We start from the raw sequence: 25,932 nt of genomic DNA, 5'->3' as shown, positions 1-25,932 counted from the left end.
GGACTAGAAAACTAGTTTTTGGGACATGGAACGTCACCTCGCTGGCGGGGAAGGAGCCGGAGCTTGTGGCAGAGGTTGAGCGGTACCGGCTAGATATAGTCGGACTCACCTCGACACATTGCATTGGCTCTGGAACCCGAGACCTGGAGAGGGGTTGGACACTCTACTTTGCTGGAGTTGCTCCGGGTGAGAGGCGGAGGGCTGGGGTTGGCTTTTTGTTAGCCCCGAGACTCTCTGCCTGTGTGTTGGGGTTTACCCCGGGGGACAAGAGGGTAGCTTCCTTGCGCCTTCGGGTCGGGGAACGGGTCCTGACTGTTGTTTGTGCTTATGGGCCAAATATCAGTTCAGAGTACCCACCCTTTTTGGAGTCCCTGGGACGAGTGCTAGATAGTGCTCCATCAGGGGACTCCATTGTCCTGCTGGGGGACTTCAATGCTCACGTGGGCAATGACAGCTTGACCTGAAGGGGTGTGATTGGGAGGAACGGCCCACCTAATCTGAACTCGAGCGGTGTTTTGTTATTGGACTTCTGTGCAAGCCGCAGTTTGGCCATAACGAACAGCATGTTCGAACATAAGGATGCCCACCGGTACACTTGGTACCAGGGCAGCCTAGGTCACAGGTCGATGATAGATTTTGTAGTCGTATCATCTGACCTGCGGCCGTATGTTTTGGACACCCGAGTGAAGAGAGGGGCGGAGCTGTCAACTGATCACCACCTGGTGGTGAGTTGGATCAGATGGCAAGGGAACATGCCGCGTAGACCTGGCAGACCTACAAACGCATAGTGAGGGTCTGCTGGGAACGCCTGGCAGAAGAACCTGTCAAGACGGTCTTCAACTCCCACCTCCGGCAGAGCTTTGACCACGTCCCGAGAGCAGTGGGGGACATTGAGTCCGAGTGGGCCTTGTTCCACTCTGCGATTGTCGAGGCGGCTGTTGCTAGCTGTGGTCGTAAGGTGGCCGGTGCCAGTCGTGGTGGCAACCCCCGTACCCGCTGGTGGACACTAGAGGTTCGGGGAGCCGTCAGGCTGAAGAAGGAGGCCTACAGGGCATGGCTGGTCTGTGGGTCTCCGGAGGCAGCAGACAGGTACCGGATAGCCAAGCGGGGTGCAGCAGTGGCAGTTGCCGAGGCAAAATCTCGGGCGTGGGAGGAGTTTGGTGAGGCCATGGAGAAAGACAATCGATCGGCTCCGAAGAGGTTCTGGCAAACTGTCCGGCGCCTCAGGAGAGGAAGGCAGCAACTCGCTCACACTGTTTACAGTGGGGATGGGGAGCTGCTGACGTCAACTGAGGCTATAGTCGGACGGTGGAAGGAATACTTTGAGGAGCTCCTCAATCCCACCAATGCGCATTCCGAGGAGGAACCAGAGCTGGGAGGCCTGGGGATGGACTGTCCGATCTCGGGGGCAGAAGTTGCTGAGGTAGTCAAACAACTACACAGCGGCGGAGCCCCGGGGGCGGATGAGGTTCGTCCTGGGTATCTCAAGGCTATGGATGTTGTAGGGCTGTCATGGTTGACACGTCTCTACAACATTGCGTGGTCATCGGGGGCAGTTCCTAGGGAGTGGCAGACCGGGGTGGTGGTCCCCATCTTTAAGAAGGGTGACCTGAGGGTGTGTTCCAACTATAGGGGGATCACACTCCTCAGCCTCCCTGGAAAGGTCTACTCCAAGGTACTTGAGAGGAGGGTCCGATCAATAGTTGAATCTCAGATTGAGGAGGAGCAATGTGGTTTTCGTCCTGGCCGTGGAACTGTGGACCAGCTCTATACCCTTGCAAGGGTGATGGTGGGGGCATGGGAGTTTGCCCAACCAATCCACATGTGCTTTGTGGATTTGGAGAAGGCTTATGACCGTGTCCCCAGGGGCACCCTGTGGGGGACGCTCCAGGAGTATGGGGTGGGTGGCTTTCTGTTAAGGGCCATTCAGTCCCTTTACCAGAGGAGCGTGAGTTTGGTCCGCGTAGCCGGTAGTAAGTCGGACCTGTTCCCAGTGAGGGTTGGACTCCGCCAGGGCTGCCCTTTGTCACCGGTTCTGTTCATCACTTTTATGGACAGAATTTCTAGACGCAGCCGTGGTGTGGAGTGTGTCGAGTTTGGTGGCAGGAGAATCTCGTCTCTGCTTTTTGCGGATGATGTGGTCCTCCTAGCTTCATCCAGCTCTGACCTTCAGCTCTTGCTGGGTAGGTTCGCGGCCGAATGTGAAGCGGCTGGGATGAGGATCAGCACCTCCAAATCTGAGACCATGGTTCTCGACCGGAAAAGGGTGGCTTGCCACCTCCGGGTCGGGGGAGAGGTCCTACCTCAAGTGGAGGAGTTTAAGTATCTCGGGGTCTTGTTCACGAGTGAGGGTAGGAGGGATCGGGAGATCGACAGGCGGATTGGTTCGGCGTCTGCAGTGATGCGGACGCTGAGCCGATCTGTCGTGGGGAAGAGGGAGCTGAGCCAGAAAGCCAGGCTCTCGATTTACCGGTCGATCTACGTCCCAATCCTCACCTATGGTCATGAGCTTTGGGTAATGACTGAAAGAACGAGATCGCGGATACAAGCGGCCGAAATGAGTTTCCTCCGTAGGGTGGCCGGGCTCAGCCTTAGAGATAGGGTGAGGAGCTCGGACATTCGGGAGGGACTCGGAGTAGAACCGCTGCTCCTCCGGATCGAAAGGAGCCAGTTGAGGTGGTTTGGGCATCTGGTCAGGATGCCTCCTGGACGCCTCCCCGGGGAGGTGTTTCAGGCATGTCCTGCCGGCAGAAGGCCCCCGGGTCGACCCAGGACACGTTGGAGAGGTTACATCTCCAATCTGGTCTGGGAACGCCTTGGGGTCCTGCCGGAGGAGCTGGTGGACAAGGCCGGGGAGAGGACGGCCTGGAGCTCCCTAGTTGGGATGCTGCCCCCGCGACCCGGACCCGGATAAGCGGAGGAAGACGACGACGACGACGACTCTTTCTTACAGAAAACACTGTTTCATGTGTGAGATGCCCAAAGGACCTCGGGAAGATTCTGTTGAGGTTAGAGCAAAGAGGTATGCTACAGAACGTCTTTGGAAATGCAGAGAAGTTAGTGTGAATATGCAACTCTATGCATACATATGTGCAATAAGATGAGTTGGAATCATCTCGTTTGTGTTTCTACAAAGCAAACATCCAGTTAGGTTTTGACCACAATGTGAAAACCACTTTTCTTACATACCTTCGGTGGACTCTCAGATCCAGGGTATTCCCGCTGGTCTAGTTTGTTCCAGCGTTGCATCAGCTTTATAACTATCGGTTTGCTAAAGTCCACCAGTTGGAAACCAGTCACGTTTGCCCCACCGTGCATAAATCTCTCCAGGGATATGTCCTTAAAACCCTGAAAGAAGACAAGGAAGGATGAAAAATAAAGAAAACAAAAAGCCAAACCAGTTGATGAAGAGTAGAACTATACAACCTCCCCACGCACAGTGTGAGCACCTTAGCTGGACAGCTGATTCGTAACAAGCTAAATTGATCATCTACACTGTAGCTTAATCTGGAGTGAGCTCCACAGCTGTGTGTGTGAGACCGTCCACTGAGTGACACCTCGTAGTGAGGTGGTGGTTGAAGGGAACCAATTTGGAAGCGGACCAAAGACGGAGGTAGAGTGTTAAGACGTGTGAGCGTTGAACGGGTGTTGATGGATGCTAATGGCTAAAAGCTGTGAAAGCCTATTTAGCTTACTCTGAGCTCAGATGCTCCTTTTCACTGTTGCTGAGAGAAAGACTGTTAAACAGACTTTAGGGATTAGGTTTGGAGTCATAATTTATTTACCGATATGGTCCAACTGACAGCAGAGACCTTGTCAAAAGGAGACAGATGAGGAAGTATCATAAATAGAAAGGGGCTTTGTGGGATTCGAAACAGGAGTTTTAAGAATAGAAAACGTTTGTTTCCTGTGGCTTTATAGTGACGTACGAGCATTACAAATAAGTGTTTTATTGTGAGGAAAAAGTAGTCCAGCACAAAACTAGGGTTTGTGTCCTGTGTGAGGAAATAAACTCAATGTATAACTATAGAGGCAGGGTCTATTGTCTTTGGTCCTTCAGTGAAACCATCACATTTTTGTGTGATGGTAACAAGGACAAGAATTCTTTCTCAGGATTCCTGCTATTGTATGAATGGAGATACACTCTTAAAAAGAGAAATAGAGACTAGTTCTTTTTCTCTCTGCACTATATTTAATAGAAATATGACTCAAGCTACGTTTGTCCCCTAAAAAATGCCAACAAACAGATGCCACAAAACCTTTCAGGAAAAAAAAGTATCTTTTGTTGGAAGATTTTACGTAATGTAGTGAGCAATCGTAGCTTTGGTATAACAGACGCTTCACGTGCTAAAATGCAGTGTTGGGGAGAATTCTTTGTAAACATATTTAGTTACAGAGTACTGAAAAACTGCTGTAAAATGTATTTTGTAACGTCTTCCATTACTTTGTTTGATCCTGGCACTGTGTTCTGAATATTTTAAATAATTCCTCTTAAAAACAGCATTTAGGTCTATTAAATGTGCTGGTAGCTACTCCCACAGGAAAATAGAGGGCAAATAAATGCTAAAAAAGTATGTACTGAATGGGGGAAAAAATACATAAATATATTTGTTACTTTATTTATCCAAGTGTCAATAAATTACATTTCTAGGATGTTACACCTTCTTTGACAGTGTATGGCGGAGTGCCCCACGAGTCGTGACTGACATCCTTAGCGGTCCAATTACAGTGCTCTGTCTGTTTGGTGAGCCAGCACTCTGTTGGTGGGTGGGATGTTACTGAAAAAGCAAAAATAGCGGCTGCTCGAAATGGCTTTAGCATCAACTTTGGATTTTCTTTGAGTCAAGAGCAAAAAGAGGATCTTATGAGCATTTGGAAAAGGATGTATTTGCGTCTTCTTTGATGGAGTATGGCAGACTGCCTCGTTGACTGACATCCGTGTAGCGATGAGTACGTGATGTTGTTTGTTATCCAATAGCAGAGACAGTGTGAAAGACAACTGTAGATCCTGCCCCACAACAGAGTATGTATTCACATATATTGTTTGCCAGCCTGGGAAAACACTCAAGTATTTCAAAGGTTTAAAAATAGTAACTGTAACAGAACACAGTTACTCATAATTAGTATTCTAAACATGTAACGGTGGTGCAAGTATTCCATTACTTCCCAACACTGCAAAAAAGTTAGTATATCTAATAAGCTCTCTTATGCATTTGATTTGTATTATTAATATATAAAATACATAACACAAAGACAAATGAGGATCAGCACCTCCAAATCTGAGACCATCGTTCTCGACCGGAAAAGGGTGGCTTGCCAACTCCGGGTCGGGTGAGAGATCCTACCTCAAGTGGAGGAGTTTAAGTATCTCGGGGTTTTGTTCACAAGTGAGGGTAGGAGGGATCGGGAGAAAGCCAGGCTCTCGATTTACCGGTTGATCTACGTCCCAATCCTCACCTATGGTCATGAGCTTTGGGTAATGAACGAAAGAACGAGATCGTGGATACAAGCGGCCGACATGAGTTTCCTCCGTAGGGTGGCCGGGCTCAGCCTTAGAGATAGGGTGAGGAGCTCGGACATTCGGGAGGTACTCGGAGTAGAACCCCTGCTCCTCCGGATCGAAAGGAGTAAGTTGAGGTGGTTTGGGGGTCTGGTCAGGATGCCTCCTGGACGCCTCCCTGGGGAGGTGTTTCGGGCATGTCCTGCCGGCAGGAGGCCCCCGGGTCGACCCAGGACACTTTGGAGAGGTTACATCTCCAATCTGGTCCGGGAACGCCTTGGGGTCCTGCCGGAGGAGCTGGTGGAGGTGGCCGGGGAGAGGACGGTCTGGAGCTCCCTAGTTGGGATGCTGACCCCACGACCCGGACCCAGATAAGTGAAGGAAGACAACGACGAGACGACGAACACAAAGACAATTTCTCAGATTTCTATTAAACAGCAAATATGAGAAAAAATAAACTACCAGACATTTTTAACAAGTAATAAATACATTGTGCTACAGCAGAGGTCAGTCCTGATCCTGATGCATGTATTTTTTGTGTATTTGCATTTTACTTCCTGTATCTTTTCTGCTGTTTTTTTTCTGTTTCCAAAACTGAGCCAAAACGAATAAAATGGATTTTCTTATTGTTACATTGATACATGATGACAAAACAGTGCTTCTTTATTACTTCCATTGTCAGCCAGTTTTTTATAGCTAAAGGGAAATAATATACATCTTCCTTTTATGTCTACACAGTTTGGATTATTGAAATATTTTTCTCATGCACTTACTTTATTTCAACAAATCTCAATATTGGCAACAGCTGCAAGTATAACAATATCAAAACTACTTACCAGGTTTGCTATGATGTAATGGTAACCTTTCACGTGTTTCCCAACGCTGACAGCCTGGAAACACAGAGAGGGCACATTAATCTATTTCCTTCTCCTAGATGTAGTGTGGGAAAACAAGGGTTCAGCAACACAGTTGGGAATCCAGACAAATAAAGCAAATGTCCTTCCATCTGTTGCTCCCTGCCTAAACAGTCATATTTTATCACAATGATTATACACAGTGGACATGTGATTTTTTGTTGTACAACTCCATCTGAAAAGGTTCAAACCCTGATGGTTTACCTTGCTTTGCTAATGAGCTTGTGTTTCTAGTGACTCAGCTCTAAAATCATACCAATAATAACGGCTTTCGTTTAGAACTTTGTGAAATATTTGACAAAAGACAATGATGCATAAACCTAATTAGGAAACCGCTCACATTTTCAACGTGTCTCTAGTCTCGCGCAAACACACACATACACACACACACACACACACACACACACGCGAGAGAGATTGCAGCTGGCAGGGGCAGGTGAACAGAACAGTCTGTCTCAGAGCGGAGACATTCGCCCATGCCAGCACTGCAGAACTGACTGTTAGGGGAGTGTGTGTTTGTGTGTGTGTTCCTGTGTTATTTAGGCGAGTATGTGTGCACATGTGTGTCTGTGTTCAGCCACTGCGAGCCAATTAGGAAACAGTCTTTGTCTATTTGTCAGTCTGACAGGGATGCTACTATTATTGTATGTGTGTGTGTGTGTGTGTGTGTGTGTGCGTGCGTGCGTGTGTGTGTGTGTGTGTGTGTGTGTGTGTGTGTGTGTGTGTGTGTGTGTGTGTGTGTGTGTGTGTGTCTGAATTTCAGAAGCCGACGTTTGTCTCAAGTACAACCATGGATCAGAGGACAGTTTGGATGGCAGAGAAAAACAAACAAGTAAACAAACTAAAACAGTTTTTTCTTAATCGTTTGTTTCATTCCAGGCGGAGGACAAAAATCCCACATGTAATCTTATCAGCACCAATTAATTGTCTAAAAAAATCATAATTCAGTTTCTTCACTTCAGATATGCAGGACTGTCACTTTTATCCTTTCTCTTCTTGAGCGTATACTTACAAAGATCCTTTCACCTGGCTTCTTTTGGGTCTAGCAGCACACCTGTTGTTCATCCACTAATCAACCTGGCAGTGGATCAAGCCTATCTTCGCCACCACTCCTCTCCAGATTACTGTTCAACCTTCTCTGTAACACTCCCGAGCTGGTTTTCCCTTTTGAAATTCCCTTCCAATAACTTATTTCCTTCTGTCTTTTTTCAGCACCAAATGTTCTAGTCACGAGAACTCATGCTCATCAATAAGAGGTAGCTCTTTTGGTTTCCATATGGCCCTTCATTTGTCATTTACAAAGAGATCTTCTCTGCTTTGAAGGCTGATATTAGTGCAATAAATGCAAATACACCACTTGCTTCTATCTTTGTTTAAAGTAGACAAATTGTGACTTATCGTTAGTTATAATAGTTCTGTGGTTGATACAAAACGTGTTCATGAAGCTCTTTATGTAAAATCCCTCTCACATAAATCAATCAGTACCTTTCACAATGAGCTGTTTCAAGGTTCTGTCACTTTCAGAAAAGTAGCTGAAGCTGGCCACTCCCACCTATACCTGGATCAGGTTGCTATTAGCTGAGCAGCTCTGATATCCAGGAGGGGCTCAGATTAGAGCTTATGCTCCTCCAGCAGCTGCCCACTTGCGCGTAAGAGGTGATTCTATTGTAATTTCCCTGATTGTGAGGTCACAAACAGGGACTTTTTTGAAACTGCTTCTGTTAGGCACATAAATCCTGAAACCAGAAACTGTCATGGCTCTGCTTTTTCTCTGCTGCTGTGCTTGTGTTTGCAGATGAGCAGGTTGGAGAGCCACAGCTGCAGCTGATTACCATTCAGCCAGGCCAGAGGATATAAGGAGCTGTGTTGCCACACTTCAGCGCCGGTTGATACTCTCATGTTAGGTACTCTAGCTCTCCTCGTTCCTGTTTGGATCCTGGTTTCCTCCCCTGTGCTCAGTTTTTATTCTCCTTGTCTGCTCCAGTACTGGATTCTTACCTCAGCTCCCTGCTGTCTGAAGTGGATTTATTACCCAACGCCGCTCAACTCGTCTGGTCTCCCGCTCTCCACCTCTCACCTGTCCTGGATTACTCCACTACCTGCTACTCCTCTCCACCAGACCATCTCCAGCTCAGACCCCCACTTCACACAGTAAAACTCCGCCACCATTACTCCACAGAGTTTTCTTGGTTATCAATATTCACTTTGCTATCTTCTGTTTGAGAATCGGACCCCCCCCCCCCCCCCCCCCCCGGCCCAGTTTGGATCAGCGCTTTTCGTTCTTATTAATTTTTCTTTATAATAAAACCTTTACATTTTTACCCCCCTCTCTCTGCGTGTGATTCTTTCATGTGGGCAAAAGACTGCAGCCCATCATGACAGAAACAACATAATATAGACAAACAGGATTTTTCTATGTTTACAGTGTTTAGAGACCCACAAGCCAGAAGAAAATATCATTTCTATAGCGCCTCTCAAGATAAAAATCACAAGGCGCTTCACAAAAACAAACAAATGTAAACATATAAAAAAACATTTAGAAAATGTTTTAAAAGTATATATAAAATGAGCAAATTTTGACAACTGTGATTAAAAAAATGTTGAGTGAAAATGAAAGGGGGAACTCAGTGGATCCTGAGGAAGGTGGAATAGGTGGGGAAAGCAGAAGAAAGAGAGCGGTGAAGAAGGTCATACAAAAGCCAGCTTGAACAAGTGACTCTTCAGCTGCTTTTTATTTTGAAGGAGACCACTGAGTCCACTGATCTCAGGCTCAGGGGGAGAGAGTTCCAGAGTCTGGGGGCCACAGCAGCAAATGATCTGTCACCTTTGGTCTTTAGCCTGGTGCTGCACAACCAGTAGGCTTTGATCACTGGACCTCAGGGACCTGCTGGGGGTGTAGGGACTGAGAAGATCACCAATGTAAGATGGTGCTTGTCCATGTAAGGCCCTATAGACCAGAACCAGGATCTTGAAATGAACCCTGAAGTTGACTGGCAGCCAGTGAAGCTGGAGGAGAAGCGGGGTGATGTGGGTGTGTTTGGAGGACTTGGTCAGAAGCCGAGCACAGGCATTCTGAACCACCTGTAGACGGTTCAGGGAGGTTCTGCTCAGACAGTGAAAATAGGGTTACAGTAGTCTAAGCGTGAGGAGATGAAGGTGTGGATACCTGTCTCAAGTTCAGAGCGGGACAGAATGGGACTCAGCATAGCAATGTTCCTGAGATGGAAGAAGGAAGAACAAACAAGATAACTGACATGAGAATCCAGGGTGAGAGCTGGGTCAAAGGTCACACCAAGATTCCTGACAGAAGGTTTGGTGTGAGAAGCAAGCTGACCAAGAGAGTCTCTGGCTTTGAGAACCAGCTTGTCTGGGGCACAGATGAGGATCTCAGTCTTATCTTCATTCAGCTGAAGAAAGCTCCCAGCCATCCAGGTTTTGATAGTCTAAGCAGGTGTGTAACAGCTGCAGCTTAGACATCTCATGGGGCTTAAAGGAGATGTACAGTTGGATGTCATCTGCATAAAGATGGTAGGAGATTCCTTTGAAGGAGCTCAGGATGTGCTGAAGGGGAAGCAGATAGAGGAGGAAGAGCAGAGGCCCCAGCACAGAACCTTGTGGGACACCATGGGTAAGAGAGGTGGTGGAGGACCTAAACTTGGAGACGGCCACAGAAAAGGAGCACTCAGATAAGAGGAGAACCACTCCAGAGCAGTTCCTGATAGGCCTACCCAGTCTCTCAGCCTCTCCAGTAGCAGGTGATGGTCAGCAGTGTCAAAGGCTGCAGTCAGGTCCAGCAGGACCAGAACAGAACAGTCCCCTGCATCACTGTGAGTCAGAAGTTCATTAGAGACCCTAAGAAGAGCTGTTTCAGTAGAATGAGCTCTACGAAAACCTGACTGGAAGCTATCATAGATGTTATGTTCATCAAGAGCAGCTGTGAGTTGTTTAGCCACAACCTTTTCCAAGATCTTGGAGATGAATGAAAGTTTAGAGATGGGTCTGAAGCTGCTATGGAGAGAGGGGTCGAGACTCGGTTTTTTAAGAAGCGGGTGGATTATAGCGTTCTTAAAGTAAGCAGGGACCTGACCAGAAATCAGAGAAGCATTAATTATAGAAAGCATGCTGGGACCGATGGACTGAAAAGCACTTTTAAACAAAGATGAGGGTAAGATGTCGAGGGGGCATGCAGAGGTCTTCATAGAGTTAACTAGTTTGGTTAACTCAGGCAAAGAAACAGGAGCACAGCTATCTAGGATGATGGGGCCTGGTTGGAGTCGGGAGAGGCAGCGATAAGCCTGAGGGAGAGATGCTAGATCTAACCTTATTGACTTTGTCCACAAAGAAAGTTCTCACAGTCTGCAACAGAGTGGATGGAGGCTGTAGGAGAGGCAGGAGAGACGATACTGCTGATGCTGTTAAACAGCACCTTGGAGTTCCCTTTGCTCTGGGACACCAGGTTGGAGAAATAGGAAACCCTATTGTCTCCGACTGCAGAGTTAAAGGATGTCAGAAGATCCTTTAGGTGCAGCAGATGGACGTGGAGATGGGTTTTCTTCCACAAACGCTCAGTTTTTCTGCATTGGTGCTTCAGGCTGCTAAGGCTGTCAGTAAACCAGGGAGTAGGGTTCAATGCAGGAACTGATCTGGTTCTGACAGGACAGAATGTCCAGAATGGAGAGGCAGTGCTCGTTAAACTGAGAAGTTAAGGAATCTGGGTCGTTATCAGAAGAACAGGGTGGATCAAAAGCAGCAGAAAAATTGCTAGCTGTGCTCTGATTAAGAAGACGAGAACTAACCACACGGCGAGCAGGAGGTGGGGACGCAGAAAGTTAAAGAAAATGCAATGGTGATCTGAAATATAATTGTCCTCAGGACAAACACTGTCAGCATTTAGACTCAGGATAAAAACAAGGTCTAGAGTGTGCCCCCGGTGTGTGTGGGGCCAGAAACATGCTGGGTAAAGCTGAAGGAGTCCATGAGGCTGGAGAAATTCATGGCAAAGAGATCGGAGGGATCATCAACGTGGATGTTAAAATCACCAACAGTCACCAGTCTGGACAGCTTCACAGTGGAGGATAGAAAGTCACTAAACTCCTGAAGGAAAGAACTGTTTGGACCAGGTGGACGATAAACCACAGCACAGTAGAACGGGTCCTTACGCCCGACTTTAATCAGCTACAGTTCAAAGGAAGCAAAGTGACCAGAGGTTGTAGAGCTACATGCATACATACAGCTGCAAAAAGTGATTTTTGCATGTAACTCTGTGCAAAAGCCTGCACAGATTTGCTGCATAATTGGTGCTTTCTGACTAGATTTTTATCTTATTATTCTTACTATCAGTTTTATGGTGTGACCCAACCCAGAAACAGATAACTCTTTGAGGTTTATAAACTTTTTTTGTGGAGGTTTCACACAAAATCTGCACTTGACTTATTTTGAAAGTTTCAGGATATTTTACACTGCTTTTGTGACTGACTTCCTGTCTGGCCCAATCTAAACTGCGGAGTTTGACGTGTTTTGAAAGCATAGCGTGGAAAAAAAATAGACTTGAAACATAATGACAGTGTCTCTTTGGTTCTGAGATTTGCTGTTGCACTTTGCTTCCAGTGAAAAGGAACCCGTCCTCTAAAACGGCGGCTAATTGCAAGAAATGTTTCACTATGCTTTCACGTCCGGTGGAAAGAAGGCTTCACCCTAAAATATTAAAGGCAATGTAAACAACAGGACCACTTCCCTCTGCTCCAAGTTCAAAGTAAATACTATTTAGACTTTTATTTGTCTTTATTTTTGCCTTCAGGTCGACCTCCTCACTCTGATCAGCAACAAGGTATGTTCCCACATTACTGTTTCCATGAAAAAAAGAGAAACTGGAAAACTCCATCCTATGATGGGGCTTGAGTTGGGAACTTTTTGCTGATAATCATAGTTATAACTTTTTTAATTGAGCCAGAAAATACAGTTTTAGTTCTCAAAGGTTTTGGAATAATGATTTATAACAACACTTTCCATAACAGTACATGACAAATGTGCTCATGGATCCATATAAAAGCCATTGAAAAGAGTTTCTGAAAGTGCTTACATCCTAATTTGAACAAATCAGCCAAGATGAATCTTAATGCAATTCCTTCTGGGGCAATAAAGATGATGAATGTCCATAGACTTGTATCGTTGTCCTTTAGAGATTCCTTTTGACACTTTTCCAATACAAAGTACAAAATGTTACAGGATAGCCTGGTTTTATGTTTTTCACTGTATGAAGCACAATAAAACTGATCATATGTGATGTTTTTGTTGTTCTTAGGCACAAGTTTTCAATTTGCAAACGTGGATCTATGGAGAAAGATTGTGACACAGCTTACAGCTGATTGGTCAGAAAACGTCATTGTTCCTGGGTGTAAACAAACAAGACAAGCAAACAAGAAAATCCCTACATAAATGCACCATAAAAACTTTATAATTTTATGAAGTCACTTAGAATTCCAACACACACACACACACACACACACACACACACACACACACACACACACGCACACACACTTGCCTTGATATTTCTGGTTTCACTCTCAAAGAATGCTAGAAGGTTAACAACGGCCTTTTGTCAGACCTTGAGTAAACTGGCATCAGAGGGACTTGAGGTGAAACAATCTATTTTATGGTGTGTCAAACAAGACATTTCTGTTTACGGCAATCAGCTGACCAAAGTAAGTGGCCCTGGAATTTTTCACCATCTCATTCAGAGATGTTTACACTTTCTAATATAGTTGACATCCACCGTCTGTCGACTCTGCAGCATGTCCTTCTGCGACTGTAAATGTTTTAAAAACCCATAACCCATCACCACCTCTGCCCTTCTCACCCTCTCTCTGGCACCTGCCACTGATTGGCACACTTCTGCTCTGAATACATCTTATTGTTTGAAGGTTTGTGGTGGGGTTAATAATCCATCCATTTATTAGTGTCTGCTTATCGGGTCGGGTCGCAGGGTCATCAGTCTAAGCAGGGAGGCCCAGACTTCCCTCTCCCCAGCCATTTGGGTCAGCTCCTCCATGGGAATCCCAAGGCGTTCCCTGGCCAGCTGAGAGACATAGTCCCTCCAGTGTGTCCTGGGTCTTCCCTGGGTTCTCATCCTGATTGGACGTGCCAAGAAAACCTCAGGGCGTCCAGGAGGCATCCTAACCACATTCTCAAGCCACCTCAACTGGCTCCTCTCAAAGTAGAGGAGCAGTGATTCTACTCTGACACACTCCTAGATGAACAAGCTTCTCACCCTATCTCTAAGGCAGAGCCCAGACACCCTGCAGAGAAAAGTCCTTCTGGCTGCTTGTATTTACCCAAAGCTCATGACCATAGACGAGGGTAGGAGTGTAGGTCCACCAGTAAATCAGAGTTTGGCCTTCCAGCTCAGCTTTCCTAATCACAACAGACCGGTACAATGCCCGCACACCTGTTGATTGTTGACTAGGCAAGTCTAGGATGCCTTGCACATTTCATCACACAGTAGTTTATGTTATACACACTAGAAAGATAGGTTGGTGCCACCTATGTAATTTTTGCCTATGCATTTTGGTAGATGAGGAAGAACAGAGTTTTGGTTAGTTTGTTTGTTAAGAAATATTAGACAGCTAGGCCTGGTTTTGTTTAACTTATTTCTTTGATTTGGCACCACCTAACCACCCTCACCTCCCCAGCTCATCAATTTTGTTGGTGTTATTACAAAAAAGCCTGTTTTTAAGCAAGCAAAGACTTTGTCACTCAACCGTGGTTGTCATGTTGCACCCCTCACTCCCTTTCACCTCAACGGTTGTCACACAAGTGGGGGCTCGTCCAGGATCTATTTTCATTGATCTTGACAGCTATAGTAGGTGGTGAGTGCTTTGTATTTTGTGGAAAAATGCGCTTCCACCTTCAGGATTTTGTTGTTGCTCAGTTCTATGAAAAACTCGACGAGTTGTAGAGAGGATTTGTGTATCTCTGCACATGATGATGTTGCAGTTTGTAAGTCAGTCACAAAGGAAAAACTGAAAGCTGAGGTTGTTATGAATGCAAAGTACTGTGACTACTTCAATAATTAAGAAATTACCCCCCCCCCCCATAAATGCAAAGTACTGTTACTTTTTCTACTAATATTGTTATGACACCAGAGGTAATTAATATTAGCAAATCAAATGGAATTGATAAGATATAAACTGTTTATAATAATTCAAGTTATGATGTGTGTGTGTGCGTGCGTGCACACGTGCGTGCATGAATGTGTGTTACATTTGCCCCTGAGTCTGTCAGATGTTCATACACAGGCTCAGATGTGATGACAGCTGGCAGAACCGATTTCGCGTCACACTCTAACCTGAGTCAGGGACCACGCACAATCACACACACACCCCACACCCACATTTTACACCACCTGCCACATCCTGAGTCTCAGCCATCAAGCGAGACAGCTAATGTGATGAACTTAGACAGGCATAAGGCATCAGAGTGCAGTCTTTTATGTAGTGCATGCATTTTTGCACTCCATGGTGGTGTGTGAGCATGGTGTCATTACTTCAGACACACTGATGTTAGGGAAGTCACATTTTTCATTCCACATTATGAACTCTAAGGAAAACACAAATCTTGTTTCCTTTCCAGATGTCAGAAAGCATCTGGAGTGCTGCTTTAACAAGCTGAGGGGAGCCAACAGCCAGAAGGTAAGACACTGACACAGAGAAATAAAAAAAAAACTTATATAATACTACAATAATTAGCAAATATACTTTTATTCTTCAAATAGTCGGATTTTTATCGTCTTATTCTGGTAGTTGAGGCACATAAAAAAAACATGGTGGTTGTATCACATTATTAAATCTGAAGTGCTGCAGTCCTGGTCTGTGATGACATTTCTGCACCGCCTCTATATCTTACAGATTGTAACAGTGCCACATAAAACACTCATATAGCATTACCTTGTGAAAAATGCTAAACCCCACAAAAAACTACAAACAACAACAATGGGCATAACTAAATCTAGTTGTTTTTATGAGTTATATTAATTAATTAGGATATTTATTTGATAGTGTGAATGTCCTCTTGTCAGGTGTTAAAGAGCTTCAGGTGTACATGACTCCTATCTCTGCTGGCTCAAACAAAACTTTGCTTCCAGTTTTCATCTTTTAAGCATTACCTCACCTGTTCGAGGATGTTCTGTAGTCTCTCAGGCTCCAGGTCGATGACGTATTTTTTCTCCTGCCGTCGGTCCAGGTCTTCTAAGAGTCTGCGATATGCTGCGTCGTTGAAGCTCTCCACACAGATCGCACTCACCTGTGTTAGTTTTTTTTAACACATGTTCACAAGAAATATTTAGATTAAAAATATAAATCATGAGGACACCATCTTGCTCATCTTGCTTGTGATCTGTGTTTTCTGGCAGGTTTCCAAGAATGTGTGTGTGTGTGTGTGTGTGTGTGTGTGTGTGTGTGTGTGTGTGTGTGTGTGTGTGTGTGTGTGTGTGTGTGTGTGTGTGTGTGTGTGTGTGTGCGTGCGCGCTGACCTGCCATGCATTCTGCCCCGCTCTCTCCATAATTGCCTGCAGTATTGCGTAACCTAAACAACAAAGAGGAGGGAAAGAAACATGAAGAAAAAAATGCAAAGAAACAAGAGATGTACTGCAGCAGAAAGGTAGCTGCTGCTGATGGGAATCAGCAATTTTACTCTTTTCGTGCTTTGAAAAACTCCCACTAAAACTTTTGATTCTTTCTCAGTTACCATCCTTTGAAAATGTGAACGTTAACAATTACATTCTCCAGTAGATTTGATGTCTTTTATCATTCGCTGCAAATTTGGCTTTAGGACATAAGGGCAAATCGCTCACCTGTACAGAAAACTGTTCTGTTGATGATTGCATTTGTATATTTTTTCATTGATTTTACACAAGTAATATATAGCATGATAGACTGATTACCTCAGTTATTTGAAAACATACCATCTATCTATTATCAATCCATTTTCAGCCGCTTATCCAGAATCGGGATGCGGGGGCAGCAGCCTAAAGGTTGGTTTATGCTTGACGCGTCCGCGAGGTCCGCACGGCTCCGCACGGAAAAGTTGCGTCATTTTAACAACCACGCCCCTCCACCGCGCCTCCGCACGGACCAGAATTTCCGCAACGCGCACCTCGGAGAATTTCTAACCACGCGGACGGACGGACGCGGAAAAACATGGCGGACCGGCAAGAACTAGTATGGCAGAGGTTCGTAAATACAGACATTTGTATGATTCAGCTCTCAGAGGTCACCGTGATCAACATGTAGTCAATAATTCTTGCAGAGAAATAGCTCGCACTGTCGGAAAAGACGAGAACGCTGTTAAAAATGCTGAAATGCCATGTTGTAAACAGTAATTGCTACTTCTACTATGGTGTAGTGTTGGATGCATGCCGTAGAGCTCCATGCTGCCCCGTTCAGTTTGGGAGAATATTGGCTCACCGCAGAGATGAGCCGCATGAACCATAAACACTGCGAGTTGTGAAGCGCATTCCATCCGCGAGCCGCATCACCGCGCGGAAAGTGAATGCGTCAAGCATAAACCAAGCTTTAGCCGAGAGACCCAGACTTCCCTCTCCCCTGCCAATTAGAGCAGCTCTTCCGGGGGAATCCCAAGGCGTTTCCTGGCCAGCCGTGAGACATAGTCCCTCCAGCGTGTCCCGGGTCTTCCCTTGGTTCTCCTCCCAGTTGGACTTGGCCAGAAAACATCACCAGGGAGGTGTCCAGGAGGCATCCTAAATGGATGCACCTCAACTGGTTCCTCTCGATGTGGAGGAGCCCCACCCGGATGACCGAGCTTCTCACCCTATCTATAAGGGCTGAGCCCAGCCACCCTGTGAAGAAAACTAATTTCAGCCGCTTCTATCCACGATCTCATTCTTTCAGTCACTACCCAAAGCTTGTGATCATAGGTGATGGTAGGAACACAAATCGATCGGTAAATCGAGAGCTTTTACTTCCAGCTCAGCTCTCTCTTCACAACAACAGATCGGTACAACGCCTGCATCACTGCAGACGCAGCACCTATCCACCTATCGATTTCACGCTACATCTTTCCCTCTATCATGAACAAGACCCTGAGATACTTAAACACCTCCACTTGGGGCAGGACCTCATCCCTGACCAGGACAAGGCATTCTATCATTTTCTGATTGGAGACCATGGTATCGGATTTAGAAAACACACCCTCACAATCTATTGTGTACCTCCTGACATAAATAAATGAATCTAGCCCTCTATTCAGCTACTTCATTCTACCATGCATGACTTACTGTGTTGAAGTCTGGGGGAACACATACAAGACAACTCTATATATCTTATTCTAAAATAGGCCATACGAATAATCAACACATAATATAATGCTGAACCAACAAATGTTCTTTTCATCAAATTAAAATGATTGAAATTTGGAGACCTGGTTAACTTCAAAATACTTCAGTTTCTGTTCAAAGTCAAAAATCAACAATTACTGAACTTATACACATAAATCAGTAAATTAACTGCATAAAATGTATTGATTCTTGTCAAACTTAAACCTTAGTGCCTATTCTCTACCAGTCTGAGCTTTAGAAACACTGGTACAGATGTCTTTTAACACACACACACACACACACACACACACACACACACACACACACACACACACACACACACACACACACACACAGCTGAGAGCCAGGGCTGGACTGGGACAAAAATTCAGCCCGGGCATTTTGATTGGAGACCGGCCCATCACCTGGGTTTTTGGAAAAGACATTAAGCCTTACGCTGTTTCTGACACACACCAACGTACACTTTCTTATTGGTAATATTTATGTATCAATCTAATAAACGTAAACCTACACCATCCTTCCTATCCTGGTATTCTAAAAAAGTAGGGTTGGGGGCAAATGATTATTTTTAAAGTGATTATTCTGACGATTATTTTATCGAGTAGTCAACTATTCTAATGACTATTTAGATTATTAATTTAGCGATTATTTTTCTATTGCACAATTAATAAAAACCAAAAAATCTCAAATAAATTCCTCCAAAAAATTGATAAGTTGTTACTGTAAGAGAATAAACACTACAGGCCTTCCATTTTGTATAACACTGCTTTTATTGTGTTGCGGTTGTTTATATTCTGGTGACGTGTAGATCATGCAGGCTGCTGCCTGAGAAGTGGTTGGAGACGGAGTGTCTCCATGCTGCTTTGTTTTGGTCACTTATGTGCATGAGGCAAGTGGTGTTACGACCCTTCCTGGGGAGTCATGTGTAAAGGGTTAAATTTACCTAAATATTACCTTATTTATTATCTCTTGATGTTATTAGTCCCTATTTCTGTGGTTAATTGACAATAGTTTCCTGAAATGTTTCTCCTATTTTAACTGTAAATCCTTCTAGCTGTTATATTTATAACAAGAAACAGATATTCGGACGGAATATTTTCATGTTTATTCGAATATGATTGTGGAACACACCCAGCATCATAATAAATGAAGTCATATTTATGCCAATTTAAGCCTTTATGGGTGACCAGGACTCTGTAATCAATTTTTGGCAAGGGAAATTATCTTTTTTTTTGCCATTTTTGGGGTGTTTATGATGATACAGTAGACAGTATGAGTACAGTAACATCAACAGATAATACATAAAACCCTTATTTGGTCAATTTTAGCCTCCATGAAAATCTGAGCGATTCAATCACTTTTTGGCAAGTAAAATGCCATTTTAGTTGTCTACAATTAAATCATCAATAAAGAATTTAAAGACATTTTGAGGCGTTTCTTATAGGTAAACAGGAGGGTGTAGTCTCTATTTGGCAAGTGAAAATCTTAATTGTATGTGCTGATGTGCTTTTATCTTGTTACTTTTAAATAGAGCAACGTAATGTATAGATAGTAACCTACACAGTGTCATTAAAGCCAAAGCTTGATCAGTTTAAATACTGTTTTTCAAGTAAAAATGTGCCCCAAACTAGTTAACCGTGGCTCCATGTCAAGTGGACTAAAGAAAGGAAGGGGAAAAAATTAAATCGCTGGAGAATTGTTTATTTCCATTTATACAACGTTTACATTCAATACATGGTGCCATTTTACATTGTTTATTTATTTTTTTAGTATCAAGGCTGTAACATAAAGAAAGCCAGTTCTTACTACAAACCATCTTTCAATCGCAAATATTGCAAAAAGGATTAATATATCCTCATTGTGAACGTTTAAGACAAATAGCAACACTTAAAACAACTTCCGAACTGGAAAAACTTATGTGGCAAGGTGAAGAAACAATGCCCGAGCGGGATTCGATCTCCAGACCTCTGGGGAGAGAGTCATACGCTCTAACCAGTCAGCCAAAGGGACATCCCGTAGGTGAGTAGCCAGGGCGCAAGATCAATCGGGACATTGTGACAGGATGCTCACACTGTCACATCTTCCTCCCTCTTTCCACAAGTACGTCCTCGAGCGCCCGCGCAGGGTGCCACAAACACTGCCACACTAATATCCGCGATAAACATCTGTTTAAGTACCGGAAGAGGTTATCTTTGCTTTCTGAATGTCCATATTGCTAGATATGCCGAGTTTTAGGGCGAAATCCTGGGGAATTTTGTCTAGAAATGCAATTACCTAACCGTGCGCGATCCCGCGGTGGCTAATCATTTTTTGGCAGCGAGTCGATTAATGGCACAACACCGGCTCGGGTTTCTCCTCCTCCTCCCTCTTTTCTTCTCCAACCTGTCGCTGGGCTGAGGCTCCATCACTTCCTAAATTGATTTTACTTGAACCTTCACTACCAAACAACTGTGAGATTTTAACACATGTGCCAGCATCAGCCTGAAGGGCCAGTTTCTTTTTTAGTCGAATTTTCTCCGCTCCTGCTTTCCGTTTTTTGTTCTCCATTTTGTAAAGCTCGTCTGTCTGTTTACTGAGATTCACAAACAACTGGCGGGTGCATCAGACCTCTGGCTATTGGTCCAGCCCAGAGTGTATTGTTACCAATTGGCCAATCCACCAACTTTTACGAGGCGTCGCGTGGGGCGGCGCGGACAAGTTGTCAGCAACAACTAGAGGCCAGAAAAAAAAAAAAAAAAAAAAAAAAAAAGACACCGGCCCATAAAAGATGAAAGGGTCGGCCCAGCGGGCAATTGCCCGCTATGCCCTATGGTCAGTCCAGCAGTGCTGAGAGCTAGAGGTGTATCAAATGTCCCACAGGCACTTTTTAGTTATATATTTATAATTAAAGTAAACTTATTTAAATTTCATCTAGAGGTGGCCATATCGTTTATTTCTTGTCCAGAGAAAAAAAATCTATCATGTTAAGCTAAATTTATGATGATGTAATTGCATCTGCTGAAGCTCACATGGGTCATGCACCGTGGAGTTATTAGTCATTAGGGCAAACATGGCTGGAATCTAACCCCCAAATTCCACTACCTCCGCTCCGCTCCGGTCCTTCCCCGCCTTCCGCAGCCGCTCGCTTCCGAACTCAATTTTTACTGGTACCCGCTCTACAACGGCTCCGCTCCGGTGCGGAGACCTGAGGGGGGCAAACAAGCATGCGCGGGATTTTCGAGATCTTGCGATACAGTCCGAGCAATAAACGCGAAAGTTAGATCCAAACACCCGTTGTGTGGGAGAAGCATCGAAATGAACTGTTTAATCTGCCCATCATGTGTGTTGAAAGATCAGCAATGTTTGGATCAACAAAGTGTGTCTACTTTAGTGGAAACTGTATTTATGGCTTAATTTTGTGCATTTAAACTTCAGCCGCCACTGATAGTGGTTAAAAGTTGTTAAATCTGTGCATATGAAACAACAAATGCCTTTTGTTTATCGATTTATTGTGAAATACGGAAATTGTGCTTGCTCCTTTTCCTGTTGGGCCGTTGTGATTTCTGTCCATTTACTGCGGAGGTGCTCCGGCGTCCGGCAAAAATAGGATTGATTCTATTTTTGCCGGACGCCGGAACAGAGGGCGGCGCACGGCGCCGCACTGCCGGAGCAAGGCCGCAGTAGTGGAATAGCTCTGATTGACTACAACGGGACCGATTTTGCTCCGGCGTTCGTGCTCAGATTGAGCAAACTTGTGAGATTACACATAATAACCACTTAGAAATGGAGCAACATGTTGCTAGCATAGCGGCTAATTGCTAGCATAGCCGTTTGACCAGTTATATCGATATAAAGATATAAAGTCATCTTGCATCTTGTTTAAAAATTATATAGATATTTTAAAAATATCGATATGTCGCCCAGCCCTATGGGCACCTATGCACAACTTAACGTGAGTTGTCTTTGCATGCACTTTTGCAGGTGTGTGGGAAAGTCTGCGTCGTCAGGCCGTCGGTGTAGCAAAGCAGAGCAGGGAACATAAAACAGATGAGAGCGCTGCTGCCCATTTTCCAGCACATTAGCAGCAGCATGGCCTGATGGGAGCTTATAATGAAGGGGCTTGCCTTGGCCAAGTCACGGGTGAGCACAGTCCAAACTCTGTGCATCTATCCTTCCTTTCATTCCCCTTTCCTCATCCATAACCCCTCCTCCTCCTGCTATATGCTACCGTGCATCCCCAGAGCCATGTGATCTTGTCCATCCTCTCACTCCTCCTTTCTGCCCTTTCAGTAATCTCTCCCCTCCCTCCCTCCCTCTGCAGCCACACATCAACCTCCACTTTCTCCTCTTCTCCCCACATCGCCTTGTGTGTGTGTTCCCCTCCCCTGACTCACACATACTTTCTGTCACTTTGGGTGCCCCACCAGCTCGATTCACCTATGCTGTTGTTTCTGCTCTCGTCTTTCCTTCCCCTTTCTCCATCTTCTCCCCTGGGTAATAACCCAGGCAACCTGGACCACAGCGAAGCTGGCAGAGACACAAACAGAGCCCACAAAGATACACCACTACACACACAAGCACTGCGCAGTGCTTTAATTCCTCAACACACATGTGCAGAGTGCTCTTTGGGGACTCTGCGTCATGTTTGACCTATGTTTCACTCCCTGTGGCAGGATATTTGTGTATGTGCATGTGTGCAAGAGAAAAATAAAATCTGCCAAGTATTCCCATGACCACGGTTAGCGGCTGAGGGCATAAGCTGTTTCTGCTCCACAAACTAATGTGCACTTCATGATGGCATGGTTAAATTAAAGGCAGGTGAACGCTTGAGGAACCGAGGCCAATCCCTGCTCTCTAGCTGGGATGATCTAAATTACACCCTTTTTATCTGTAGATTTGTCAGGTCCAATGGAACCATTGATGTTCTTTACTGAGGTTATAGAGCTGCACTGTGTTAAAGAGCGAGTAACACCTAAATTAATTTTTTTGCTTATATAGACAAGTGTCTAATAGTGCTGTAGGCACGTGTAATGCAATGGACTCTGTATTGTTTTTATTGTTTTTTGAAATTTTCCCTCATTCCCTCATCACACATATTCAGTTGATGTCCCACATTTTGTGTTTAAAAAGTCACCACTGTGTGACAGACACTCATCTGAGATCTGTCTTATGTCCAGTAGCTGTAACAAAACATGGAAGGCTCTCATCTGAGGAACAGAGTTCAATGTCAATCAAACTGCTGACACACATGGGTCAAGTGCAGGCTAATCTGTGAGTGTCTTCTTGGAGGAACCACAAAATAAAAACTCTAACTCAGAGGAATGTCTCAGAAAATATGCACCAGTAGTACCATTCCTCCTGGAATGCAAATGATGAGCGCTTGACAGTTTAAGTGTCGCCAGCTGAAAAAAACAGCATTTACAAAACTGTGCAGCACACTGATACAAACCCAGCATGTTTTCTGATTCAGAAAATAAAAGATTTGTTTACAAAATAAGAATCGGAGTCACACGCATGCACAAAAGTGTGTTCAGGCTGGTGATGTTTAACACCTGATTTTAAGACCTGAATTTCAGCTGTTTCCCTTTTAATTAGTTGGAGTCTCATTAAAAAATGGATTCCATAACAAATTATAGACCTAACATTAAAATATGAAACACTTTTTGTCTGTTTTAAGCTGAGAAATGATTGGTTAGTACATTTTTTGGGCAAACCCTTTCTGTAGATGCACATCAAATGGCCCTCCTTGGGCTATCACCTACTGTGATGGAGGGGTTTGAGTGTTTCAGTGGTCCTAGGAGCTAAGTTGTCTGAGGCTTTATGGCTCTGGTAGGGTCACCTATGGAAAACGGGTCCTAGGTGAGGGATTGGACCAAGAGCAGCCCAAAGACCCCTTATGAAGAAAAATATACATGGAAACAGTGTTCCCTCACCTGGACGCGGGTCACCGGGGCCCCCTGATGGAGCCAAGCATGGAGGCGGGGAACATTGGCGAGGAGCTGTTGGCTGGGATTTTGCCCATGGAGCCTGGCCTTGCACAACCTGAAGAGAAAATGTGGGTCCCTCTTCCCATGGGCTCACCACTCATGGGAGGGACCTAAGGGGTCGGGTGCAGTGTGTGGTGGGTGGTAGTCAAGGGTGGTGACCTTGGTGGTCTGATCCTCGGTTACAGAAGCTGGCTCTCAGTATGTGGAAAGTCACCTTTCTGGTGGAGAAGGAGCCTGAGTTGATATGTGAGATCGAGAAGTTCTGACTAGATGTAGTCGGACTCACCTCAATAAATGGCTCTGGCTCTGGAACCAGTTTCCTTGAAAGGGGTTGGACTTTCTACCACTCTGGAGTTGATCCCACTGAGACCTGAGATGGGGGGCAACAAGTATGCCCACCCCTGCTCGGCGCCTTTACGTTGAGGTTTACCCTGTAAATGAGAGGGTAGCCTCCCTCCACCTTCATGTGGGGGGACAGGTCCTGACTGTTGTCTGTGCTCATGCACCATACTACAGCTCAGACTACCCACCCTTTTTGGAGACCATGGAGGATGTGCTGGAAAGCCCCCCTTCCGGTGACTCCCTCGTTCTGCTGGGGGACTTTAACAATTACATGGGCAATGACAGTGAGACCTGGAGAGATGTGGTGGGGAGCAACGCCCCCCTAATCTGAATTGGAGTGGTATTTTCTTGTTGGACTTATGTGCTCATCATGGATTGTTCATAATGAACACCATGTTCAGACATAAAGGTGTCGATATGTGCTCTTGGCACCAGGATACCTTAGGCTGCAGCTCAATGACTGACTTGTTTCATCTGACCTGCGGCCGCATGTCTTGAACACTTGGGTGAGGAGGGGGCGGAGCTGTCAACTGACCACTATCTGGTGGTGAGTTGGCGCCGATGGTGGGGGAGGATGCTGGTCAGACCACGCAGACCCAAACATATCGCGAGGGTCTGCTGGGAACGTCTGGCAGAGTCTCCTGCCAGAAGGAGCTTCAGTTTCCAACTACAAAAGAACTTCCAAAATGTTCCAGGGGAGGTGGCGGACATTGAGTCCAAATGGGCTATGTTCCATGCCTCCATTTTTGAGGCAGGCGACCAGAGCTTTGACCGCAGGGTCGTTGGTGACTGTCATGGCGGCAACTCCCAAAACGGCTGGTGGACACTGGCGGTAAGTGATGCTGTCCAACACTTAGTGGTGATGGTGTGCTGCTTATCTCTACACGGGAAGTTCCACGGGAAATGGATCGGTGGGCGGAATACTTCGAAGACCTCCTTAATCCCTGAGAGGGAAGTCTGGGCCTCTCAGCTTAGGCTGTTGCCCCTGCCACCCGACTCCAGATAAGCAGAAGAGAATGGATGGATGGATGGATGGATGGATGGATGGATGGATGGACATCAAATGGTTTCATTCAAATCTGTCCAGTGGTTATGGTAAATGGGCTGTATTTGTATAGCACCTTCTAGGGTTCTACAACCCCTCCAAAGCATGTCACAACACAATCAGTCATTTTCCCATGAGCACGCACACATTCACACCCTGGTGGTGATGAGCTACAATGTAGCCACAGCTACCCTGGGACGCAACAACATAGGCGAGGCTGTCTAACACTGTCGCCAATGTTGTCTTGGACCACCACCAGCAGGCAAGGTGGGTTAAGTGTCTAGGCCAAAGACACAGCATCCTCTGGTGGGAGCCAGGATCAATCCAGCAACCCTCTGAAAAACTGGAAAACCCATTTTACCCCTGAGCTACTGCTACCAAATGAGCAATGAGATAGCTTTCTAAAAATAAATAAATTAAAAAATAAAACACAAACAAACAAACACACATATACTTACACAGTTAAAATCATCATTGCCTGTTTTTTTTCCTTCAGCCACAAAAAAGTAAGAAATTGCCTAAATTATTTGTAATGCCTTTAAAAATCAAATTCCCAGATCATAGAAACAAAGTTAAATGCAAAATAGTGTATTTGTGATTTTTTCTGCACAAGGATTTGACACCAGATACCTGAAAAAAGTTTCACACACTTTCACCAGACACAGATGTATAATGCATCTTGAATGCTTTGAATTTTATTGCTGCTTTTATCCCTGAACTAAACCACTAAATATGGTGACTTAAAGCAGGTTTATTTGCCCTAATATGGAGTCCTTGTTTAACAAACTTCTGAAAAAACTAAAATTAAATAC

The 25,932-nt window shown here is 45.1% G+C and overlaps 1 protein-coding gene across 6 annotated transcripts in view; it reads right to left on the bottom strand.

The window, feature by feature from the left end:
- The window catches only part of gria4a (glutamate receptor, ionotropic, AMPA 4a), a 195,887-nt gene that overhangs the window by 107,744 nt on the left and 62,211 nt on the right, over nt 1-25,932 (bottom strand). For all 6 annotated transcript variants that reach the window (XM_015951696.3, XM_015951695.3, XM_054742742.2 and 3 more), the window contains exons 4-7: nt 15,944-15,996; nt 15,583-15,714; nt 6,337-6,390; nt 3,190-3,348 (exon numbers count right to left, since the gene is read on the bottom strand). In XM_015951696.3, the coding sequence (XP_015807182.1) occupies nt 3,190-3,348; nt 6,337-6,390; nt 15,583-15,714; nt 15,944-15,996 (398 nt within the window). The remainder of the gene's footprint in view (nt 1-3,189; nt 3,349-6,336; nt 6,391-15,582; nt 15,715-15,943; nt 15,997-25,932) is intronic.

Source organism: Nothobranchius furzeri, chromosome 13 (assembly GCF_043380555.1).
Source record: "Nothobranchius furzeri strain GRZ-AD chromosome 13, NfurGRZ-RIMD1, whole genome shotgun sequence".
NCBI classification, from domain to species: Eukaryota; Metazoa; Chordata; class Actinopteri; order Cyprinodontiformes; family Nothobranchiidae; genus Nothobranchius; species Nothobranchius furzeri.
This window is presented reverse-complemented; position numbering and strand designations above follow the sequence as displayed.